Source organism: Hyperolius riggenbachi, chromosome 3 (assembly GCF_040937935.1).
Source record: "Hyperolius riggenbachi isolate aHypRig1 chromosome 3, aHypRig1.pri, whole genome shotgun sequence".
NCBI lineage: Eukaryota > Metazoa > Chordata > Amphibia > Anura > Hyperoliidae > Hyperolius > Hyperolius riggenbachi.
The window spans coordinates 197,650,656-197,676,152 of NC_090648.1; the positions used below are offsets into that span (position 1 = coordinate 197,650,656).

General features: G+C 44.9%; 1 protein-coding gene across 1 annotated transcript in view; it reads right to left on the bottom strand.

The window, feature by feature from the left end:
* Nucleotides 1-14,730: 14,730 nt before the first annotated feature.
* MYO1E (myosin IE) overlaps nucleotides 14,731-25,497 on the bottom strand; it is a 208,078-nt gene continuing 197,311 nt past the window's right edge. Inside the window, exons 27-28 of the mRNA XM_068275534.1 lie at nucleotides 17,736-17,905; nucleotides 14,731-15,731 (exon numbers count right to left, since the gene is read on the bottom strand). Of these exons, the coding sequence (XP_068131635.1) occupies nucleotides 15,655-15,731; nucleotides 17,736-17,905 (247 nt within the window). The 3' untranslated portion in view covers nucleotides 14,731-15,654. The remainder of the gene's footprint in view (nucleotides 15,732-17,735; nucleotides 17,906-25,497) is intronic.

Below are 25,497 nucleotides of genomic sequence, written 5' to 3' on the forward strand. Positions count from 1 at the left end.
TCGGGTGATAAGACTGGTTTTCTGCTGAAAACCAGTCTTATCACCCGAACGATAGTCTGTACACACACCGGATTTGACGTGTGAACGACGGAACGTTCAAACGACGGGTCGTTCGCAAAAATCCGACGTGTATGGGCCTTAAAGCTCAGGTTAGACCCTGTTTATTTGCCAAAAGTATCTTCTGAGTTTCATAGATCTCAAGAGATTATTCTTCCCTCCTTTTGTTCTAGGCCTTCGGGGTCCAGGGAGGAGGGGTTCCACTGTTTAGATGTCAGACGTTCCCTTCTAACCTATCTCTCCAGATCAAGAGAGTTTAGAAAGTCTAGTAATCTGTTAGTGTTGTTTGCAGTAAAGAATAGGGGCCAGCAAGCATCTAGACAGACCATTGCAAGATGGATTAGACAAATTATAGCTTTAGCCTATGAGAGTAGTGATTGTCCCCTACCACCTAACATTAGGGCTCATTCAACTCGCTCCTTATTCACATCATGGGCAGAGAGGGCAGGAGCTACCATTCAACAGATTTGTCAAGCGGCAACCTGGTCAAGTGCATCTACTTTCATCAAACACTACAGAGTGGATGTATTATCTCAACAAGATCAGTCGTTTGGCAGAAAGGTGCTCCAGGCGGTTGTCCCTCCCTAGGTGAGTCTTTTCTTTGTAAAGACTTCTTGCCTATCTCTCAGGTTGTCCCGGATGACAATTAGAGAGACTCCTATTAGACCTACCGGTAATGGAGTTTCTGATTGTCATCCGGGACAACGTCTATAACCCTTCCCTTTTCCTGTCTCTCACCTTTCTCTGTTATATTCAGGATCACAGGGTATTATTTTAATAGGCCTCAATTCACTAAGATCATGCTAGAGATAATAAGGCAAGAGAAAACTTACCTCCACACGTGAGAGAGTTATCTTACCTCTTCATTCCTTAAGTTACCTCTCCTGTAGTTAATTTACCTCCTCTGTAGTTAATTTACCTCCTCTGTAGCTAATTAACAGCCTGTCTTTAACTCTGGAGTTATTTTAAGGATTGGAGAGTTAATTTACAGACAGAAGAGTTAACTTTAGGCTTGCCTGAGGTAAAATGTTTCCTGAATACTACATGCCTTATCACCATGGTAACAACTCTAGAAGAGTTATTAAAGACAGGAGATAAGTTTAGTGAATTGAGGCCATAGTCACTTATAGGTGTCTAAATCTCTTCCTTCATCTTGGTGTTTCTAGTCTGTTACTTTCAGACGCACTGAGGATGGAGGGTGGGCGGGGGCTTTTAAACTTCTTGGTTGTGTGTTTCCACAGATCCTGGGCGGAGCCGGATCTCAGGTTGTCCCGGATGACAACCAGAAACTCCATTACCGGTAGGTCTAATAGGAGTCTTTTCTGGTGTAATTCAAAGAATTAGAGGCAGAGGTTCAGCAGGACAGCCAGGTGACTTGTATTGCTTAACCACTTGAGGACCCACGCTTTACCCCCCCTTAAGGACCAGCGCTGTATTCTGTGATCTGTGCTGGGTGGGCTCTGCAGCCCCCAGCACAGATCAGGTAGCAGGCAGAGCGACCAGATCGCCCCCCTTTTTTCCCCCCTATGGGGATGATGTGCAGGGGGGGTCTGATTTCTCCTGCCTGCCTGAGTTTTGAGGGGGCACCTCAAAGCCCCCCTCCGCGGCGACATTCCCCCCTCCCTCTCCTACCTCCCTTCCCCCCGGAGAACGGAGGCTGCACAGGAATGGATCTGTCCTGTGCAGCCTCTAACAGGCTCCTGCCTGTCATGTGACAGCGATCCCCGGCCGCTGATTGGCCAGGGATCGCTGATCTGGTACAACGCTGCTACTGTTAGCAGCGTTGTACGAATGTAAACAAAGCGGATTATTTCCGCTTGTGTTTACATTTAGCCTGCGAGCCGCGATCGGCGGCCTGCAGGCTATTCACAGAGCCCCCCGCCGTGAATTGACAGGAAGCAGCCGCTCGCGCGAGCGGCTGCTTCCTGATTAATTAGCCTGCAGCCGGCGACGCAGAACTGCGTCGCTGGTCCTGCAGCTGCCACTTTGCCGACGCGCGTTATGAGTGCGCGGTCGGCAAGTGGTTAAAATGTCAGCCTCCATTATACACCTCACTTTAGTTGTGTTTTATTTAAAATTGAATATAAGAACTCAATCTATTGCATTCACAATGTTTAAGGCTTGATTGGTGTGGGTTGTGCCCCTATGTTCATGAAGTGTACAATTTTTCTTAAATTGTAAAATTGAATGTCCGGCTCCAAATCCCTCACTTCACGTCCCCTTTAAACAATAGCAGTTGCCTGGCAGTCCTGCTCATCCATCCAGCTTTTAGCCATAGACTGTGAAGAAAGATGCAGATCAGAGGTTTCAACAATATCTACCGATTAGCTGCATGCTTGATTCCAACACTGTTGGTCAACAGAGCAGCAGCTTCCATATACCCTTTGCTTCAGGTTCCCACTTGATAACCCACCTTTACCCCCCCTTAAGGACCAGCGCTGTTTTTACTGATCTGTGCTGGGTGGGCTCTGCAGCCCCCAGCACAGATCAGGTAGCAGGCAGAGAGATCAGATTGCCCCCCTTTTTTCCCCCCTATGGGGATGATGTGCAGGGGGGGTCTGATCTCTTCTGCCTGCTGGGTGATGCGGGGGGGGCACCTCAAAGCCCCCCTCCGCGGCGAAATTCCCCCCTCCCTCTCCTACCTGCTGCCCCCCCGGCGATCGAGGCTGCACAGGACGCTATCCGTCCTGTGCAGCCAGTGACAGGACGTCCCCTGTCACATGGAGGCGATCCCCGGCCGCTGATTGGCCGGGGATCGCCGATCTGCCTTACGGCGCTGCTGCGCAGCAGCGCCGTACAAATGTAAACAAAGCGGATTATTTCCGCTTGTGTTTACATTTAGCCTGCGAGCCGCCATCGGCGGCCCGCAGGCTATTCACGGAGCCCCCCGCCGTGAATTGACAGGAAGCAGCCGCTTCCTGATTAATTAGCCTGCAGCTGGCGACGCAGTACTGCGTCGCTGGTCCTGCAGCTGCCACTTTGCCGACGCACGGTATAAGCGTGCGGTCGGCAAGTGGTTAACTGGGAGGATTTTTATCCCATTACTTCACACTGAAGAGACTATACCATGATGATCACACATACCATGGGATTTTAAATCGTGCATTAAATAGTTTTTTGTGGCCTAGTTTTCTATAACATTTGATATCTGTTTGTAAAAAACAAAAATTTAAGGGTCTTTTCACACTGCATCTGTTTTGCAGAATTACATGTCAACTCACTGCTCATACAGTCCTATGGTCCTGTTCACAGTACTGCATTGTGAATGATTGCGTTATTTGAACTTGCTCCATGCAGACTTTGTATTGTCCATTTTCAGTCTTCATTGCACTTCACACGCCACCTGTGAAGTGTGAATCCAGTTTAATTGACCTGCAAATTAACCACTTGCCGACCGCGCACTCATACCGTGCGTCGGCAAAGTGGCAGCTGCAGGACCAGTTCTGCGTCGCTAGCTGCAGGCTGATTAATCAGGAAGCAGCCGCTCGCGCGAGCGGCTGCTTCCTGTCAATTCACCGCGGGGGGCTCCGTGAATAGCCTGCGGGCCGCCGAGAGACAATGCTGTGGGAGTAGGCGCGTTCAATCACCAATGGAAATTTCCTTTGATTTATGTTTTTCCTCCTCTAAACATGATTCCAGCAGTTCTCAGGAAATGGAGAAAACTGAGAGGACGCATGATTCTGATTGCGCCTCGTTGGCCAAGAAGAAGCTGGTTTGCAATGATGAAATAATTTGCAGTCGAGGAGCCTTGGATGCTTCCTCTGATGCCAGATCTCCTGGTTCAGGGAGACCTGTGGCATCCTCATCCAGAACGCCTGAATCTGGCGGCTTGGATCCTGAGTTAATTTGGTTAAAAGGTCTAGGGGGGTGTCTGATAAAGCAGCCTTGACATTGATTGGAAGTCGTAAAGATGTTACGAGAAAGATTTATTTAAAATACTGGAAAACTTTCCACCTTTGGTTAAAAAAAGTCTAAATTTAATAGCTTATCTATCCGAGCAGTCCTGGATTTTCTCCAGGACGGATGGGATAAAAAATTATCGGTCACTACATTAAAAGTTCAGATGGCAGTTCTATCTGCGCTGTCAGGTCTTCCGATTTCTTCATCTTCTTTGATTTTAAGATTTATGAAAGCTGTATCAAGGAAGTCTCCGGTTTTTAAACCGTATGTTTCTCCGTGGGATTTATCTATAGTATTACAGCTATTATCTAGAGCAGGGCTTTTTAATCTTTTCACTAATTGTACCACTTTTATCACCTAAAAAATTTAGAAGTACCACCCGTGGGCCTGCGCAGTAGAGCGGACCCGATCAGGCTCGGCTGTTTCCACCAAAATCAAAGCGGAGAGCTGCTACGGCATATGCGGGTATGCTGACAAGGAGATCTTTGGGCGTCCTTTTGCTGGATCCCCTCTACTGTGGAGGAAGGTGGAAGCCTCTTTAGCCCCCGAGGTCCTCGCTGTGCTGCCCTGCAGAATAGTTCAGACCTCAGATCAGCAGTAACCCGACTGTCACTGTGCACCGATTGCCTGGCTGTCTCTTCACCACTGATCTGAGGTCTGAAGTATGCCGCAGGGCAGCACAGCACAGCGGGGAGTGAAGGAGGGGAGCTGAACTTTGTGGAGGCAAGATGGAATAAGTGGCAGACCAACCTGGTGGGTACCACCTGGCCAACAGCAAAGTACCACAGGTTGAAAAGCCCTGATCTAGAGGACCATTTGAGCCGTTAGCAGATTGTTCCCTTAAAGTGATCTAAGCAGCTCCTGGCTTCAAATAGCTGAAAGGGCTGCCATGTTTCAGGAGTTAAAAAAACCCTGCTGCTTTTACACCAAGATAGGTGTGAAATTCTTCAAGTGCGTCTTATGTTTTCTGTTTGAAGTACAATGGGGAAGGCTCAGGGTTTGTTTGTGGTCAATTAAGTCTAATGAGGTAATTTCTTATCAGCCTTCCATCATCTGTTGCTCTCAGTCCACAGGTCCTTTCACGGAAGCAAGAAGTGTGTATTTCAAGACTTCCATGACAAATTAGTGCTGCAGACTGATCCAAAATTTTGTCCAAAAGTGATGTCTAAATTTCATAGGTCTCAGGATATAGTTTTGCCTACATTCTGTGTAAACCCGAGTTGTGAGAAAGAAAGAATTTTTTCACACGTTGGATGGTAGAAGATGTGTGTTACAATATTTAGCTAGGACAACTGAGTTTAGAAAAGCAGATTCATTATTTTTGTTATTTTCAGGTAAGAGTTCAGGACAGGCTGCATCTAAATCTATTATTGTAAATTGGATTAGATTAGCTATTATTGAGGCTTACAGGGTAATGAAGGTAGATCATCCAGCTTCATTTAAAGCCCATTCTACAAGGGCTATGGCCGCTTCATGGGCAAATAGGGCAGGAGCCTCACCTGAGCAAATCTGCAAAGCGGCGACATGGTCGACCTTTTCTACATTCAATCGCCATTATCGAGTTGATGCATTATCGGCTCATGACCAAGCGTTTAGAAGGAAGATTCTCCAAGTGGTGGTCCCACCCTGAGGTTGTATTACTTGTTAATCATCTCACCTTGCACTGAAGGATTGTGGGAAAGCAGAGTTAGTACCTGCTAACAATGTTATAAACAATCCTTCAGGGCAACGATCCCACCCGGGTGTTTTGTGTATGTCAAATAGTTGCACTTTGTGTGGGTTAGTTGGTTGTTCACCTGTCGGGTACTTGTCTAAACGCACTGAGGGTGGACTAACTGGTTCAATGTTTTATAGGGGAAGTGCTCTCTGTTCCTGCGTCTGGCAGGGCGACGTCTCACCTTGCCGTGAAGGATTGTTCAAAACATCATTAGCAGGTACTAACTCTGCTTTTTTTTAACCTTAATAGATTTTCCTCTATCATGCATAAACAAGTCAAATTTTCCCCATTATCCTAACCCTACTCATCATATGAAGCTCTCCCGTCCCATATAATTCTGCCTCCAGCTTTAGAGAACAGGTCTGGAACGTTCTCTAGGTCTAAATATCCCATGTCACTGACAAGTGGCATTTTTACCACATCCCTTTTCAAATGAGCATTCCCTGTATGACTAAATGGGTTCTAGCCATCTATCAAACTCATCTTCAATGTCACTCTGGCATATGTTCCCAGTTAGCCTTGAACACCTGAAGTAAGTTATATGGAGTCTGCTTTTTTTTTTTTCCTTTCAAACAATGCAAATGGGATAGCTGTCCTGCTGATCCTCTGCCTCTAATTACTATTAGCCACAGACTCTGAACAAGCATGCTGATCAGATGTTTGAAGTGAGTATTTGTTGCATGCTTGTTTTAGATACTAGTGATGCATGAAATGGCAACTGGTACTAAAAGGAAAAAATGGTGGCCTCCATATCCATCTCACTTCAGGTGTCCTTTCATTAACCTTCTTAGCGGTAACCAAAAGTCAGGCTCAGGACAAATCCGCAGCTGTGTAGTAATCCTGAGTTGGATTCATGGGAGGTGAGTTATGTGCAAGGCTGCCGCAAATCTAGCGGTATGATTTTTAGGGTCTAAAAGCTTGTGAGAAAAACTTACCACCAGGGAGGTTAAGTACTATAATGGGAGAAGTCTCAGCTTAAGCAGGAAGGTGTCTGCTGGCATTAACCCTCCTGGCGGTCTATTAAAAACCGCCAGGGGCAGCACAGCATTTTTATTTAAAGGTTTTTTTGTTTTTTAAATCATGTAGCGAGCGCAGGGCTCGCTACATGTAGGGGCGGCTAATCGGCGCGTAGCGGCGGCGATCGGAGTGCACACGCAGCTAGCAAAGTGCTAGCTGCGTGTTGCAAAAAAAAAAAATTAGGCAAATCAGCCCAGCAGGGCCTGAGAAATCCTCCTGCGCGGTTTACCCCGAACGTACCGCCAGGAAGGTTAAAGACCAGCAGCAAGTAAGTAATCTGGTCCAAGCAGCCAATACAGATTTTGGAAAGCAAAATACAATTATATTATGGTGGCTTTCACTGCCCAACCAGCAGCCCATTACCTGCAACCAGAAAAAAAAAAAAAAGTATGGCTACTGAAACCTGACCTGCCTCCCAAGTTATGCATCTACTATAATATGGCAAGACAAGACAAATAACATTTATATTGCGCTTTTCTCCTTGCGGACTCAAAGCGCCATATGGTGCATTAGCAGGTGAAGATCCACTGCCCATAGAACCCTATGAGCATATTCACATCTCTGAATTGTAACTGATAGTGCTGTATATTCATAGACCAGGTTATGAAAATGTATGTGCCTTAACATGCTCATTGCATTGGTCTCGATTCATAAATGACAATGTTAAAATGCCACATTCGGTATCTTAGATTTGTGTGCCAATACTTTTAGCCATAGACCATAAACAAGCATGCAGATAAGATGTTTCTGACTGAAGTCTAGATTACCCTGATGCTAGTTTCAAGAGATTCAGAATGGTATTGTTTAAAAAGAAAAATATGGCAGCCTCCATATCCCTCTCAGTTCAGGTGTACTTTAACCACTCTGCGACCGCCAACACCAATCGCAGCCTCATAGTGGCTTCCCCAGGACTGCCTAACGCCGATTGGTGTCAAGTCCTGGGGGGCAGAGGTTTGCAGGGATCGTGAGCTTGCATCCCTGTTCAGCTTGCCAGCCGCGGTCAGAGCTGGCAGGCTGTTAAAAAAAAAAAAGGGAATAACTTGTACAGTGCTGCAATCTAGTGCAGCACTGTACAGAGGACAGCTCTGTCACTAAGTTGTCCCCAGGAGAAGCTCAACACGATCCTTCTCATAGGCTGATGTCTGAGAGGTGATTGCACTGATTGGATCTGGGGTGGTTAATTTAACTTTTTTGTAATAAAATAAAAACCACAGCAGCAATTGGATGCCACCCACAGAAAGCTCTGTTGGTGGCAAGAAAAGGAGGCAGGATTCATTTGTGTGCTAAGTTCTATGGCCGTGCAGCGAACTGTTAAAGGACACCAGAGGTGAAAAACTAGTGTAAAACAGTTGTATCTATCCTCCGTATCAGTGAGGCTCACTGTAGTCTGACCCAGTCCTGACTCAGATAGGAACTGCCACTTACATACCTGATTAACTTTCAGGCAGAGTAAGTAAAAAGCAACACAGCATAGTTGTGTGCTAGGTACTGTACATACACATGTCTATATCATCATCACATCAGGTATCCTTTAAAGCTGCAGTGTGCTGAATTGTACAAAATGGGGGCTGTAAGCCTGTGGTCTTCAAACAGTTAAGGGCCAGAGCTTGCCAGTCCCAAAAAGGTTACATTTCTGTTTACATATACAAACATCCAAGCTCTTAACCACTTCCGTACCAGAAGTTTCTGCCCCCTTAAGGACCAGAGACTGCTGGTATGGTAAATCGCCGCACATACCTGCCGGTCACGACGCTGTCTCATTGCTGCAGGCTTCTCTTTGGCAGAGTGCTGACAGCCAGTCAGGAGCCAATTTCATTGGCTCCTGATGCTATGAATGGGGGCAAATGTGATTGGTACTCTGATCACGCGGTCAGGAGCCAATGAAAGCGGCTCTTGACCTGCTTACGGAGCTCTGCTCTTATAGATGGCAGAGCAAGCGAATTGCAGCGAGATCGGTGGTAACACTTAGTTCCTCAGGACGTTGAATCTACGTTCAGTCGGGAGGCACCACCTGCTGGTTGTAGATTCGTATTGTGTCGGTCCGGAACCAGTTAAAGAGTAAGTGTACATGCACAGAAAAAGACATCTGGCCACCAGAAATGTGAGCAGGTTTTCTCTACATTCATTGTAATGGACAGCAGTGATGGTCAATGACATGCAAATTTGTATGCAGCTTGGCATTGGACCAATCAAAAGCACTTCATGCTGAATTAGACTGACGCAGTTTCACTCTGCATGAAACTGGCAAACAAGCTGGAATCATTAGCATCTCATTGACCATCTGTAATGGAGAGACCATTCTTCTATATACTCACTGTGCTCTAGAGACTGGAAAATTGAGTTCTTTGACAAGACCACTTAATTAAAGCAAACCTGAACTGAAAATGCATTTTAGATAATTGTATGGTTAGCAGTATAGTAATAGTATTTAGAACCACCCTGCTGTCTCCTATTCCTGTTTCAGGAGTTAATGGAACCTGAGGTGAGTGACATGGAGGCTGCCATGTTTATTTCCTTATAGAAAATACCAGTTGCCCAGCAGTCCTGTTGTACTTCTGGCATCACTAGTGTCTGAGTCACTACCCTGAGTCACTACTACACTTACTCGATTTCCCACCGATACACAGTGGATTCGATCACTGATCGAATCTGCTATGAAATCGATGCGCAAATGCTGACCAATCATTCGATTTCCATCCAAAATCAATCGATCCTGTTGATCAGTCCATTTGGAAAATTTTGCTCGACCGCCAGCGGGTAGGGAGTGCGTCGATAGCAGCCTTCGAATTACCGACGACCAACGCTAGCGGCAATACATTACCTGTTCCGCCGGCGCGTGTCCCTGCGGTCCCTTCTCTGCACTGGGCTCCGGGTGGCTTCACTTACTTCCTTGTCGGGGGAAGTTTAAACAGTAGAGTGCCCTCTACTGTTTAAACTTCCCCCGACAGAAAGTAAAGTGAAGCTGAAGCCCAGGGCGGAGACCGGGGGACTTGCGCCGGCCGGATCAGGTAATGTATGCTGGCGGCAGCGGCAGCTCCACAGATTGTGAATCGATTTCATAGTGAAATCGAATCAAAATCTGTTTGCAGTGTAGGCAGCCAATAGATCCCTCTTTGATCAGATTCAATCACAGAGGGATCTATCTGCTGGTCGATCTGGTGGCAATCGACCAGTGTATGGCTGCCTTTAAACAGGATCAGGGGGACAGCTGGGCAACTGGTATTATTTAAAAAGATGAACATGCTAGCCCCCATATCCCTCTCAGCTCAGGTTCCCTTTAAATTTGCTAAGCTGCCATTTAATTGTGAGGTAAAAACTGGTTTACTCAGCAGCCAACAAAGAAACGTTTTCCAGCTCTTATCAGCAGGGTTTGTTCGTCCCGATAAAGTTAATTTGCTTTGGCTTTCTCTTCAGGACAGCTCCTCTGAATTGGACTTGGTTCCCATACATCAGGAGATTATGGGCAGAATGGACAGAGACAAATTTATCTCTAATCTGATTACAGATAAATTTGTCTGTTCATCGAAGCTTCCTATATACTGCAGGCTGATTCCCCTCCGATTTCAGCATGAAATCTGGCCGCTGTGTCTGCCCCGCCAGTGCCCCCTAATGTATAAATGTGCCTCCCCAGTGTGTGCATTTATACATTACCTGTCCTGTGGCAGCCTTCAATGCAGTGTCCGTAACCTCAGGAAGGCTGTCCGCACTTAGTGTCTGACATCAGACGCTATGCGCCGAGGTTAGACGCTCCGTGCAAGTGGTGTGGAGGCCGCTGACACAGGTAGGTAATGTATAAATGTACACGGGGCGGGGGGGCACATTTATACATTAAAGCGGCGGTGGTTTCGTCATTCGTTCTGAAATCAGCCGCTGTAATGCCGAACAACCAACTTTGCCCGACATCTTGCCCCAGGCGTTATCGACTAACACCACTAATTTCAGCCCGAAATGAGTCATATCGTCAATCGGGCCTGCACTTGGCAGCACTGATTTTAAACCAATTCCATAATAATCAAATTGGTTGGTCAATCGGCCGCCAATGTTGCCTGATGTATGGGCACCTTATCTGTTCAACTGCTTCATTTACATACAGAACACTTTAACTCTGAATGCAGAAGAAGGTTATAAGTAGGCAAGGTTTACACGAGGCCCAAAAATTGTTTTCCACAACACAGAGCAACAGATAACATTGAATCCATTGCCATGTTCATTTATCTATAGGAGCCATAAGGACATGTCAGTTTTCAATGCATCTGTTGTCTCCGTTGTGTAGGTGGAATGCACAGTGGTTTGATAACGCTATAAAAGAGCTGAAAAGACAAGGCCGAAAACTTGAGAGGCTGTGGCGCAAATCTCAGTCCCCAGAAGACAAACATGCCCTAATCTTCCACTTGAAGAGCTACCAAAAGGTAATCACGGGAAAAAAAATCATCCTTTCTATCACAAGAGATTGCAAATGCAGTTAAACCAGCCCAACTGTTCCGCACAGTGGAAAAACTCTGCAACCCAGCATGTCAAAAACTTAATATCGAGTCTTCAAAGGACCTCTGTGACCAATTTGCCCATTTCTTCACAGACAAAGTCTCCGCTATAAGGTCCGCCATCCAACTTACAGCATCTGAGCCTAATATAGCGCCGAAGACCATTAGCAGAGACAACGTAACACCTTGGTCAAACTTCAAAGAAATTGATGAAGAAGTCACATCAAGCATCCTCCTTCACGTCCGCCTAACTACCTGTGACCTGGATCCTGGCCCAACACAGTTCATGTTGAACTGCCCCGACCTGTTCGTACCGGTATTCCTCAAAATTGTTAACTGTTCCTTACAATCAGGGATATTTCCTGCTTTACTGAAGGAAGCAATCATCAGGCCTCTCCTCAAAAAACCCTCCCTGGACCCAGATGCAATGACCAGCTACAGACCTGTCTCTAACCTCCCCTTTCTGGGCAAGCTAATTGAAAAAGCTGTATACCTCCAGCTAGAAGCCAGAATCCTACAAAATAACAGTTATGACCCATTCCAGTCTGGCTTCAGGAAACACCACAGCACTGAAACTGCCCTCATCCAAATATGCAACCACCTGCTCATGGCAAGAGACAGAGGAGAGTGCTCGATCCTCATACTGCTAGACCTTTCTGCAGCCTTTGACACAGTTGACCATGACATCTTGATAAACAGGCTACAGGAATACTGCGGCATTGATGGCATAGTACTTCAGTGGTTCCAATCCTTCTTGAGTGGCAGAACCCACAAAGTGTCTATGGGGCCCTTCCTGTCCACCCCTGTAACACTTAAGTATGGGGTGCCCCAGGGCTCAATCCTCTCTCCCCTGCTTTTCACGATTTACATGCTACCGTTGGGAAAACTAATCCAAAAACATGGCCTGACATACCACTGCTATGCAGACGACACCCAACTATATCTTTCCTTCAAGCCTGGTGTGACAGACCCAACTCTAACTATAAACGCCTGCTTACGCGAACTACAGCAATGGATGAATGACAACTGGCTGAAACTAAATGCAGACAAAACTGAAGTCCTTCTGATTGGAGGGCAGAGCATGATAACAAAACAACTTAACTTGCAGTCTTCACCACTGGGAATAGGAGGCACGGATCTACGCAGCTCTGATCATGTGCGTAGCCTGGGAGTTCTAATTGATGGGGATTTAAACTTCAGAACTCAAATCTCTGCTGTGGTGAAATCATCCTATTTTCACCTGAAGAACATTGCAAAAATCAAGCACCTCATACCCCCAGAAGATCTGCCAACCTTAGTCCACGCCTTCATCACATCCCGACTGGACTACTGCAATGCTCTCTACACTGGCCTTCCAAAAAAGGCCTTGTACCGCCTACAGCTGATACAGAATACTGCTGCCAGACTGCTAACCAACCAACCCCGTCACTGCCACATAACGCCAGTCCTGCATTCCCTTCACTGGCTACCTATAGAATGGAGGGTCCTATTCAAGATCGGCCTACTGACATTTAAATCCCTGAATAATCTAGGCCCTGGATACATGAAAGATATGTTACAGCTGCGTAGCAATCCCCGCACTCTCAGATCCACAGGTTCTAATAATCTAGTCATACCCAGAGTCCACTTGGAAACTTTTGGTCCCAGAGCCTTCTGTCATGCTGCCCCTACGTTTTGGAACTCCTTACCTCAACAGATCAGGACAGCCCCATCCCTGGACGTGTTTAAATCCAGACTGAAAACCCACCTGTTCAGTCTGGCATTTGCAGAAATATAACTTTTGTTGTGTGAATACTTCATCCTACTAATTACTGAATCTGAGAGAGCCTAATCGCTTTGAGTCCTATGGGAGAAAAGCGCTATAGAAATGTTATTGTATTGTATTATTGTATATTGTATAAAGTTCTGTCTTGCACAACTTTTCCAGAAGCTGCCTGGAACATGGACATCCGGACTAAATACAAGTACACAGCAGATCATATATATTGGATTTGCTGTGACCATCCACAATCAGGGACCTGGCACAGTGTGAACTCTCAATACTGTGTGTTATCTGAACTTGCATGTCAGTTCATGTATACCTTAATGTAACATACATCATACAGGTAGGCCCCGATATTCAACTGCCGATACAAAGGGCACAACATTTTTTTTTTTTTTTCAAAATGTCCTGTATTTTTTGATGGCTTATTCACAGTGGGACGTTGCGGAGCTGCGACATTAGCATCACATTGTAACATGTAGCGTTATGGTAACGTACTGCTGCAGTGCGTTACATCTAAACGCACACGTTACTAGGTGCAGGAAAGCATACTTTTAATTTCCTGTATGCTTTACTGAACCTACTGTATGGGACGGTAACAGCGTTAATACCTTTTTTATTTTTTTTGCATTGTGTTGTAATGCTGTGTTGTGACCAACGTCACATTACAATGCAACGTCCCACTGTGAAGGTAGCCTCAGAAAATAATTTTTAAAATCCTAAGGAAAAAAATGGTTTTTAAAACCGTAAAATTACGGTACATTTTGCTGTGGTACACTGAGGACATGGGAACAGAGGTGACAGTGTGGGGCCATAGAGGAAGTACAGGGGACATAGATGGCACAGTGTTTTTACTTATGTCCAGATTCAGGTTAAGAAGACCCTTCAGTCCTCTATCGAATTTGTTAACCGGGAACTACTTGTTTTGCCGAAAGTATTGGGAATTGGCTTCCCCATCCAAACCATTGAATCCTGCTGTTCCAATCACTTAAGTGCTTATACATTAAAAGTTTTAGATTTGTTGATTTGATAAAAAATAAATAATTGAAATATCAAATAGTATAGGAGTGCTGTTAGTCTATGATAGGGAGCGTTTTTCAGATATTTGCTAGTGTGAAGTTGCAGGGCCACATCTGTCATTCAGTTACTAGCATGTAATATATTTTGCCCTGTGCTGTCGCACTGATTAATTTACCCTAAGGTCGCATTCACAGTGGGACGTTATTGTCCTGCGTTATAAAGTCATAACACAGGAAAACGCACTGTAATGTTAAGCCTATGCGTCATTCACAGTGCGACGTTAACATCGCGTTGTAAATGGTGCGTTATGGTAACTGTCTGCTTGCAGTGCGTTACTTCTAAACACAGACGTTAACAGATACAGAGAGGCATACTTTTCATTGCCTGTATGCTTCACTGTATCTACTGTATGCCATGGTAAGGCAGCGTTAATGTGCGTTACCACTTTTTTTTGCGTTGTAATGCCGCGCTGTGACTTTAACGTCACATTACAATGCAACATTACACTGTGAATATGCCCTAAATGAATTTCCATAAAGGAGGAATAATGGAGAAGGATGAGATCTACATATAAGTCTGACAGTCATGACGTGATCATGTGACTAGGTCATTTTGCTTCCTGTTAAGACTAAAACAGGAATCCTTCGTGAAATGAAGTCACATGATCATAACCAAACTATAAAAGACATACAAATCGATCACATGCTTATTATTTTCTCTATTAAGAAACAGATCATTGTTACCATGTAGTACATTCACACAAACACTTATGGGTAAAAACAAAAAAAAAATATTTATTAAATAGCCTATTAAATGTTTCAGAAAGCAATTCTGCTTTGACTGGGCTGGCTTCTGTTAACTGCTATTCAGGAAATTCACAACACCTCCTCTCATCATTAGCAACAGCTAAGGCTAGAAAGCTTTAAAACACAGTATGAAGTGCATATTTTAAGTACCTGACATAATAGCCCTAAAAATTACAATAAAAACATCAGGATTATGATTTACATTCACGGATAATTTGAACATAATTATACATTTTTATATATATTTATCTGTACAGTATAGGATCTGCTTTATCCACTTACAGCTTGAGATGTTTTGTGTAACAGGTAACAGCATTTTATACCAAGACATTAACATGGGCCAGCCATATTTCTCATATAAGACTATGCAAATGTGCAGCAAATATACAGCTAATGGATATGCAGTGCCTAGCGGATTCTGCAATGTGTGGATAGATAGCACATACATTATTAGTGCATTTCATCTCAACCCGCATCACCCTTTCCTACGTCAGATGATGTATTAGCAGCATGTGGAACCTTTTCCTTCACTCGGAGAGAAAAACGGTCTTCATCTTCATATAACTTAACACCAGTAAACAAGACAATTAAGGCACTTACTGTCACAAACCCTTCATCATTCATTCTGCTCAGATCTCTTGCTGCCATAAAAGTCTTGCAACACACTGCTCAGCAATGCATTGTGATCGGCTAGGCAGCAAACAGACTAGAGATAGCATTAAGGAAATAAATAGTTTCCAGTTCAGTGCTTTGGTGTCCATAGTTGAACAGTGTGTAGCTTTGTTCCAATAGGCTACGGCAATGTCATTTGGTTTAAGTTCCTCAAGTAAAGATGTTGAAAGGTTAGGCACTTCAATTTTACTGGAAAGTCAGTTCATAATGATTGTGACAGTCTTATATCTTGGTGACGTAATTATTAGGAAACAGTCCTTGCTTGCCACGTAGTCGGCCTGTCCACCAGCCTGAGTTATCTGCAAATTAGAAGAAGTTTCTTATTAGAGCTTTATGATAAATGCAAATCTGTATGAGTAACACTTAGCGCATACACAGCAAAGGTATTAAAATCTCCTATCATTATTTAAATACCATTTTTTTCTTGAATAGGGAAATAATCATGTGACCACAACTGATAGGCTTGGTTCCCATATGCAACGCACACATTTCGGCCTGTCCAGATCGGACCAGTTCAGTGTCTGCTCCACTCCGTTTTCCCACTGTGTTTGCATCCGGCGCATGCGTTGCACCATAGTTGGCTATGGGTGACGCATTCGCTCGTCAGAACACAGAGTTAACTGGCTACTTACCAGTAACTGGCTACTTTTTTCAGTTTTCCAGGACACTGCAAACGGATAATTTTTTTTAGGCTCGGTTCCCACTTTTGTAGGAATGAGTTCCCTACATTTTTCAGGTTGAGTGAATGCTTTGTCCATAGTCACCTATGGTGCAACACATCTGCCCCAGACGTGAACACGACATGAAAACAGAACAGACACTGAACTGTTCAGCTCTGATCAGGCCAAAATACGTGCACTGCAGATGGGAACCGAGCCTTAGCTAGTGGAAGCCAATCTTATTTTTAATTCTCTCCTGGTATAAGTAGACAGAGGCAATACAATATCATTGGGTGTGATATTAGTGGAACGTTTGTTCCTGCAATTGTAACATGTAAGTATCTGTCAAAGACCTGTCCACTGGGAAGTCTTCATTCCTAACATTTTCAAGGTTACACATGTACGCGCACAAATCCTTTGTTTTCAGTTTATAAAGTACGTAAGGGGACTACAACAGATCTTTTTAGTAAATAGAATATCAAAAAAATGTATATATTTTCTGAAATTATTCTTTAAGTTCAATAAATATTATTTGGAAATATCATTGCACTGTTTATTTGTGCTGCCTTATTGCATATGTAAACTTAGTTATCTCATTTAGGGCCAAGTCATACTTCACCCACTTTACATATGCGGGAAAGGCGGTTATCAAATCGTATAGGTTTTGTAGAATGCTCTATGGTCATTGCCAAACCTTTTATTCTGGGAATATTGCATGTTTAATTACCTTCTGTGGCCTAGATTTCAGCATGAAATCTATTGGAAATCTACCATACTAGAGTCACCGCCTCTGTCTTTTATCACAAGTTTCATACATTGTTACTAGTATGGATAGCAACTCTTGAAATAAAGCGGTTTTAAATGTGAAGAGGCGTAGTGCCAGACTTCACTTTCTACTTGTAAACTGAATATCATTGTCCTTGAACTTCTATGTCTTGAAGCACACTCTGATACCCACATTATTTATAAGACAACCATAGTTGCTGTACCCCCAGATTCACTTTCTGGACTAAGTGTTGCATCCTAACCAAATATTGGATTTTGACAGCACCACACTGTAGTGCCAGCCATCTTCACTTTTCTCTCTCTTTTTTTTTTTTTTTTTTTTAGAATTTAACCATCTCTGCACCCGCAGTCTCTGGCCCCTTAAGGATCAGAGACTGCTGGTCCGCAAAACGGGGCTTACCGAGGTCACGCCGCATGGACCCGCTACCACCGTTAACACTGTTCACTAGTCACTGTGGCCCACTTGCTCTGCTGTCTCTAATGACGACAGAGCTCCCTGAGATTGTCTCACAGTGATCACGGAGTCAGGAGCCAATGAAAACAGCTCCTGACAGGCTCAGAAAGTTCTGCCATCATATCGACAGCAGGGCGAGTGGGATGCAGCGGTGAGAGAGTGGCGCAATTGGCGCTAGTGGTGGCAGGGATGATTGAAATCTACACAGTGACACGGATAACAGCTCCCAAACAGGGTGTATATTTCAATCAGCGTGGCCTGGAAGCGATTAAACAGTAATTCTGTTGTTTATAAACAAATTAGCAATAATGTATTTCTTTAACTATATAAACCTTTTTTCTTACAAATCAAGTATGCACTGCTCATGTAAACTTAAAACAGTAAAACCATGGTGAAGGATTTACCTTCTTTGATTATTTCTATGATGTCATTGGCGTTAAAACTGAGCTCATCTGTATCCTGTGCATCGTATGCATACAGGGCCTTGCACTGGGGCACACTTGGCTTGGGCTTGGGCAGAGGCTTAGGTCTTCCTCCTCCTGGAGCGGGTCTGTTTGTGGTCTGCCGGCGGGCACTGCACAAAGAGAAAACATTTTTCACCAATCAAATATTGCAGGGAATTAGGTGTAGGGATAGGCCAATGAGATACAAATAATCCCAGTTTGCATGCAAATTTAATTCAAATTGTATGCAGCTTGGAATTGGACCAGTGAGATTGATCAGGACGTTTATTTGATTGGACCAATCCCACGCTACATACAATGTGCATTACATTTGCAGGCAAGCCAGAATGATGTGTCTTGCTGAATATCTCAAGTTATTAGCCTATTAAGTTACATAGTCAAATAGCTTATAAAAGATTTCCATGCATTTACTCTGCACCAAAATGTATCTACTTTTTTTTGTTTATTGTAAACAAAATTTTATTCATTATTATCTCCTGTTTACAGTTTGGGCCCGTTTCCACTAGTGCGGCGTGCGTCTCGCAGACGCACACCGCACTGAGCCGGTGGGCGGGATCGCAGGCGAATCCCATGAGCCGTGCCATGCACGGCTATGGGATTCGCAGCCTCCGTGGCGAAATCTGCGGGGGGTTCCGGGCGAATCGCTCCCGCAAGCGATTCCGCCGCTGCGCCGTCATCCCCTATGGCAGAGTTTCCCCGTGCGAATGATGTGCGGGGAAACTGCCGAATCGCCGGCGAGACCGCCCTAGTGGAAACGGGCCCTTATACATTTAGCAGAGAGCACAGCCTGTTCTCTGTACAGACTGTGTAGAAAACTACAAGCTATTTTCCTTTTATCCTCTTAACAGTATACATAGCCCAAATCCTTGAGCATGCTGAACTCATATTAGCCAATGTCCACAGTCATATTTATTTGTACAGCCAACACTTTATGGTAAATATCTGCTAAATTAAAGTAACAAAAAAAACAACATCAAGGTGGCCATAGAGGAAATCCAACATCATAAACGCCAAGCTGTCACCCTATGCTATTGTATTATCCCCTACCCACTGCAGTCCTGGCCTTTGTGTGACACTTGACAAAGGCGTGGATACACCGAAACGCGTTGTGTAGTCACTGTACACGGACACCTATAGGAAGGCACCCTTTGTCTACTACCAGCTGGGACATCCATCCACTGCAGGCCACAGAGGAGGAACAGGTTGCCGCCCTTGGTTGTCTTATCGGGCTTTTGCCTATTATATGCCTACATCTTATTGTCTTCTAGTAAGAGTTTTTATAATTTGCGTGTTTGAGGAATAAATAACTTTAATGCACTACGGAGCGCTCCTTTTCGCTTTTTTTTTTTCCCCACTGCAGTCCTACCTGCCGTCCTGGTGTGTGTGTTTTTTTTTTTTTTTTTTACATAATCCCAATCCCAATCAGCAACTGTGGTCAGATGATGGTGGCACGTGTGGATTCTGACATCTGACACTCAGAGGTTTCATAGGACCTGCTGACTAATAGTGGTCTGGCCAGGGTAGACAGGTTAATGTGGCAGTTGGCATCTTTTCATATTTAAATATTCAAAGCTACCAGTGCAGGCTTACTCTTCATATGCACAATCAGAATCTGTAGACTGTTAGAATTAGTAAAAACACACGTGCCCCTAGATGGGTAACTTATCCAGCATTATGCTGGATGGGTGACTTCTGTCACAAACCAGCAGCATAGCACAATGTAGTGGCAGCAGGCATCAGTAATAGGCAAGTTACAGCCTTATGATGCACGCTGTGTTTTCCTATGGCCATATTTTATAACTGAGTATTAAGCACCCTGCCAGAGTTCAGCTGGGACCTTATAACACATGTAAATTGTTATCAGGCCATCTTAGAACGGCTTTTCACCTTTAAAGCCACATTGCTGCACTCTCAGCTACAGTTCTGAGATTAATGTGTGTTTAATTTCCTGTTCATAAACAGCACTTGACCTCATTCTAACACCAGCAGCATGTGGAATAGGTTTACATGAATTGTGGCTGCTGCAGCGGATGTGTCTAAATATAGATACACAATACACATACTGCCATGATGTACATTCTATATTGTTTTTTGGAGTACAGATTTAGTGCAACGTGTCATGTTTGTAAATGACTTTTTTTTCACGTTCCACGGGAGCCTGTATTTTTCTGCTTGCAAGCTATTAGGCACTTTTGCAGAGTATGTATAAAAATGCCATTGCCCAAACACCCTGTCAGCAGACAACCTGTGGTTTCCATGCTGCCGTAAGGCCCAGTAAAAACAACATCATCTCTATTATTACAGCACCAAGCTGGTTAGAAACAGCTGCAGGATACAGAGTCTGACTTGTCAGGGGCATTTTTCTTGATTGGCTTCACATTTTAGCATGGTCTTCACTTACTGTACTGTTAAATTATACCAATCATATAGGGCTTATTCACAGTGGGACGTTGTGGAGCTGTGTTATAAACTCTTATAATGCAGCTTACTGCACTGCAATGCTTATCCTATGGGTCGTTCACAGTGCGATGTTAGCGGCGCATTGTAACGTGTAGCTTTATAGTAACACACTGCTGCAGTGTGTTACCAGGTACAGGAAAGCATACTTTTTATTGCCCGTATGCTTTACTGTGCGACAGTAACGCATCGTTAATACCTTTTTTTTTTTGCGTTGTGTTGTAATGCTGCATTGTGACTTTAACGTCGCATCACAATGCAACATCCCACTGTAGATAAGCCCATAAGCCTTCTCTAATGTGCAATATCAATAGCTTTTCTAATGCTGCTGTGGTTAGGAGTAGAATGTCTTAAATGTATGTTTATATCTCAGTGGCACCGATTCCGCAGCCTATAGTAAAAGTGCCGTCTGCAGATAGCACACTGCCATTTTACCTGTGTTTAAAGAGAAACTCTGACCAAGAATTGAACTTTATCCCAATCAGTAGCTGATATCCCCTTTTACATGAGAAATCTATTCCTTTTCACAAACAGACCATCAGGGGGCGCTGTATGGCTGATATTGTGGTGAAACCCCTCCCACAAGAAACTCTGAGTACGTACTCTTGGCAGTTTCCTGTCTGTGAACCCTGTTGCATTGTGGGAAATAGCTGTTTACAGCTGTGTCCAACTGCCATAACAGCAAGCAGCAGCTACATCACTTGCCAGCAGTAAAAATGTCACCATGTGATAAATGTCAGAATATAAATCAGGGATTTAAAAGATTTGACAATAGGCAAACACTGACTAAATCATCGATACATAATTATTGTAAAAATGAAGCACTTTTTTTTTTATTACATTATTTTCACTGGAGTTCCTCATTAACTACTTCCCGACCGCCGTATAGACAAATGGCGGCCGGGAAGTGGACGCCGCAAGGACCGCCGTATTGACAAAATGCGGCGGTCCTTGTATGGGCATGGGCGGAGCGATCGCGTCATCCGTGACGCGATCCTCCGCCTCCGCCTGGCGCCGCAACATCCCGCCGGCCATACGGAAGCGCCGGCGGGATGTTAACCCGACGATCGTCGCATACAAAGTGTATAATACACTTTGTAATGTTTACAAAGTGTATTATACAGGCTGCCTCCTGCCCTGGTGGTCCCAGTGTCCGAGAGACCACCAGGGCAGGCTGCAGCCACCCTAGTCTGCACCAAGCACACTGATTCCCCCCCCCCCCCCCTGCCCCAGATCGCCCACAGCACCCATCAGACCCCCCCCTGCCCACCCCCCAGACCCCTGTTTGCACCCAATCACCCCCCTAATCACCCATCAATCACTCTCTGTCACTATCTGTCAACGCTATTTTTTTTTTATCCCCCCCCTGCCCCCTGCTCCCTCCTGATCACCCCCCACCCCTCAGATTCTCCCCAGACCCCCCCCCATGTACTGTATGCATTTATCCCCCCTGATCACCTGTCAATCACCTGTCAATCACCCGTCAATCACCCCCTGTCACTGCCACCCATCAATCAGCCCCTAACCTGCCCCTTGCGGGCAATCTGATCACCCCCCCACACCAATAGATCGCCCGCAGATCCGACGTCAGATCACCTCCCAAATCCATTGTTTACATCTATTCTCTCCTCTAAACACCCACTAATTACCCATCAATCACCCATCAATCACCCCCTGTCACTGCCACCCATCAATCAGCCCCTAACCTGCCCCTTGCGGGCAATCTGATCACCCACCCACACCATTAGATCGCCCGCAAACCCGCCGTCCGATTACCTCCCAAATGTATTGTTTACATCTGTTATCTTCTCTAAACACCCACTAATTACCCATCAATCACCTCCTATCACCACCTGTCACTGTTACCTATCAGATCAGACCCTAATCTGCCCCTTGCGGGCACCCAATCACCCGCCCACACGCTCAGATTTCCCTCAGACCCCCCCCCCCCCCTTATCAATTTGCCAGTGCATTAATTACATCTGTCCTTCCCTGTAATAACCCACTGATCACCTGTCAATCACCTGCCAATCACCCATCAATCACCCCCTGTCACTGCCACCCAACAATCAGCCCCTAACCTGCCCCTTGCGGGCAATCTGATCACCCACCCACACCAATAGATCGCCCGCAGATCCGACATCAGATCATCACCCAAGCGCAGCGTTTACATCTATTCTCTCCTCTAAACACCCACTAATTACCCATCAATCACCCCCTATCACCACCTGTCACTGTTACCCATCAGATCAGACCCTAATCTGCCCCTTTGCGGGCACCCAATCACCCGCCTGCACGCTCAGATTGCCCTCAGACCCCCCCTTATCAATTCGCCAGGGCATTATTTACATCTGTCCTTCCCTGTAATAACCCACTGATCACCTGTCAATCACCTGTCAATCACCCATCAATCACCCCCTGTCACTGCCACCCATCAATCACCCCCTGTCACTGCCACCCATCAATCACCCGCTGTCACTGCCACCCATCAATCAGCCCCTAACCTGCCCCTTGCGGGCAATCTGATCACCCACCCACACCAATAGATCGCCCGCAGATCCGACGTCCGATCACCTCCCAAGTGCAGTGTTTACATCTGTTCTCTACCCTAAACACCCACTAATTACCCATCAATCACCCCCTGTCACTGCTACCTATCAGATTAGACCCCTATCTGCCCCTAGGGCACTCAATCACCCGCCCACACCCTCAGAATGCCCTCAGACCCCAGCCCTGATCACCTCGCCAGTGCATTGCTTGCATCTATTCCCCCCTCTAATCACACCTTGAGACACCCATCAATCACCTCCTGTCACCCCTTAGCACACCTACCCATCAGATCAGGCCCTAATTTGCCCCGTGTGGGCTCCTGATCACTCGGCCAAACCCTCAGATCCCCCTCAGACCCCCTTCCGATCACCTCCCCAGTGCATTGATTGCATCTATTTTCCCCTCTAACCACCCCCTGAGACACCCATCAATCACCTCCTGTCACCCCCCTAGCACTCCTATCCATCAGATCAGGCCCAATACAACCTGTCATCTAAAAGGCCACCCTGCTTATGACCGGTTCCACAAAATGCGCCCCCTCATAGACCACCTGTCATCAAAATTTGCAGATGCTTATACCCCTGAACAGTCATTTTGAGACATTTGGTTTCCAGACTACTCACGGTTTTGGGCCCGTAAAATGCCAGGGCGGTATAGGAACCCCACAAGTGACCCCATTTTAGAAAAAAAGACACCCCAAGGTATTCTGTTAGGTGTATGACGAGTTCATAGAAGATTTTATTTTTTGTCAAAAGTTAGCGGAAATTGATTTTTATTGGTTTTTTTTCACAAAGTGTCATTTTTCACTAACTTGTGACAAAAAATAAAATCTTCTATGAACTCGCCATACACCTAACGGAATACCTTGGGGTGTCTTCTTTCTAAAATGGGGTCACTTGTGGGGTTCCTATACTGCCCTTGCATTTTAGGGGCCCTAAACCGCGAGGAGTAGTCTAGAAAACAAATGCCTCAAAATGACCTGTGAATAGGACGTTGGGCCCCTTAGCGCACCTAGGCTGCAAAAAAGTGTCACATGTGGTACCGCCGTACTCAGGAGAAGTAGTACAATGTGTTTTGGGGTGTATTTTTACACATACCCATGCTGGGTGGGAGAAATTTCTATGTAAATGGACAATTGTGTGTAAAAAAAAATCAAACAATTGTCATTTACAGAGATATTTCTCCCGCTTAGCATGGGTATGTGTAAAAATACATCCCAAAACACATTATACTACTTCTCCTGAGTACGGCGGTACCACATGTGTGGCACTTTTTTAAACCCTAAGTACGCTAAGGGGCCTAAAGTCCAATGAGCACCTTTAGGATTTCACAGGTCATTTTGCGACATTTGGTTTCAAGACTACTCCTCACGGTTTAGGGCCCCTAAAATGCCAGGGCAGTATAGGAACCCCACAAATGACCCCATTCTAGAAAGAAGACACCCAAAGGTATTCCGTTAGGAGTATGGTGAGTTCATAGAAGATTTTATTTTTTGTCACAAGTTAGCGGAAAATGACACTTTGTGAAAAAAACAATTAAAATCAATTTCCGCTAACTTGTGACAAAAAAATAAAAACTTCTATGAACTCACCATACTCCTAACGGAATACCGTGGGGGGTCTTCTTTCTAAAATGGGGTCATTAGTGGGGTTCCTATACTGCCCTGGCATTTTAGGGGCCCTAAACCGTGAGGAGTAGTCTTGAAACAAAAATGACCTGTGAAATCCTAAAGGTACTCATTGGACTTTGGGCCTTTTAGCGCAGTTAGGGTGCAAAAAAGTGCCACACATGTGGTATTGCCGTACTCGGGAGAAGTAGTACAATGTGTTTTGGGGTGTATTTTTACACATACCCATGCTGGGTGGGAGAAATACCTCTGTAAATGACAATCTTTTGATTTTTTTACACACAATTGTCCATTTACAGAGTTATTTCTCCCACCCAGCATGGGTATGTGTAAAAATACACCCCAAAACACATTGTACTACTTCTCCCGAGTACGGTGATACCACATGTGTGGCACTTTTTTGCACCCTAACTGCGCTAAAGGGCCCAAAGTCCAATGAGTACCTTTAGGATTTCACAGGTCATTTTGAGAAATTTCGTTTCAAGACTACTCCTCACGGTTTAGGGCCCCTAAAATGCCAGGGCAGTATAGGAACCCCACAAATGACCCCATTTAAGAAAGAAGACACCCCAAGGTATTCCGTTAGGAGTATAGCGAGTTCATAGAAGATTTTATTTTTTGTCACAAGTTAGCGGAAATTGATTTTAATAGGTTTTTTTCACAAAGTGTCATTTTTCGCTAACTTGTGACAAAAAATAAAATCTTCTATGAACTCACCATACTCCTAACGGAATACCTTGGGGTGTCTTCTTTCTAAAATGGGGTCATTTGTGGGGTTCCTATACTGCCCTGGCATTTTAGGGGCCCTAAACCGTGAGGAGTAGTCTTGAAACGAAATTTCTCAAAATGACCTGTGAAATCCTAAAGGTACTCATTGGACTTTAGGCCCTTTAGCGCAGTTAGGGTGCAAAAAAGTGCCACACATGTGGTATCGCCGTACTCGGGAGAAGTAGTATAATTGTTTTGGGGTGTATTTTTACACATACCCATGCTGGGTGGGAGAAATAACTCTGTAAATGGACAATTGTGTGTAAAAAAAATTAACAAATTGTCATTTACAGAGATATT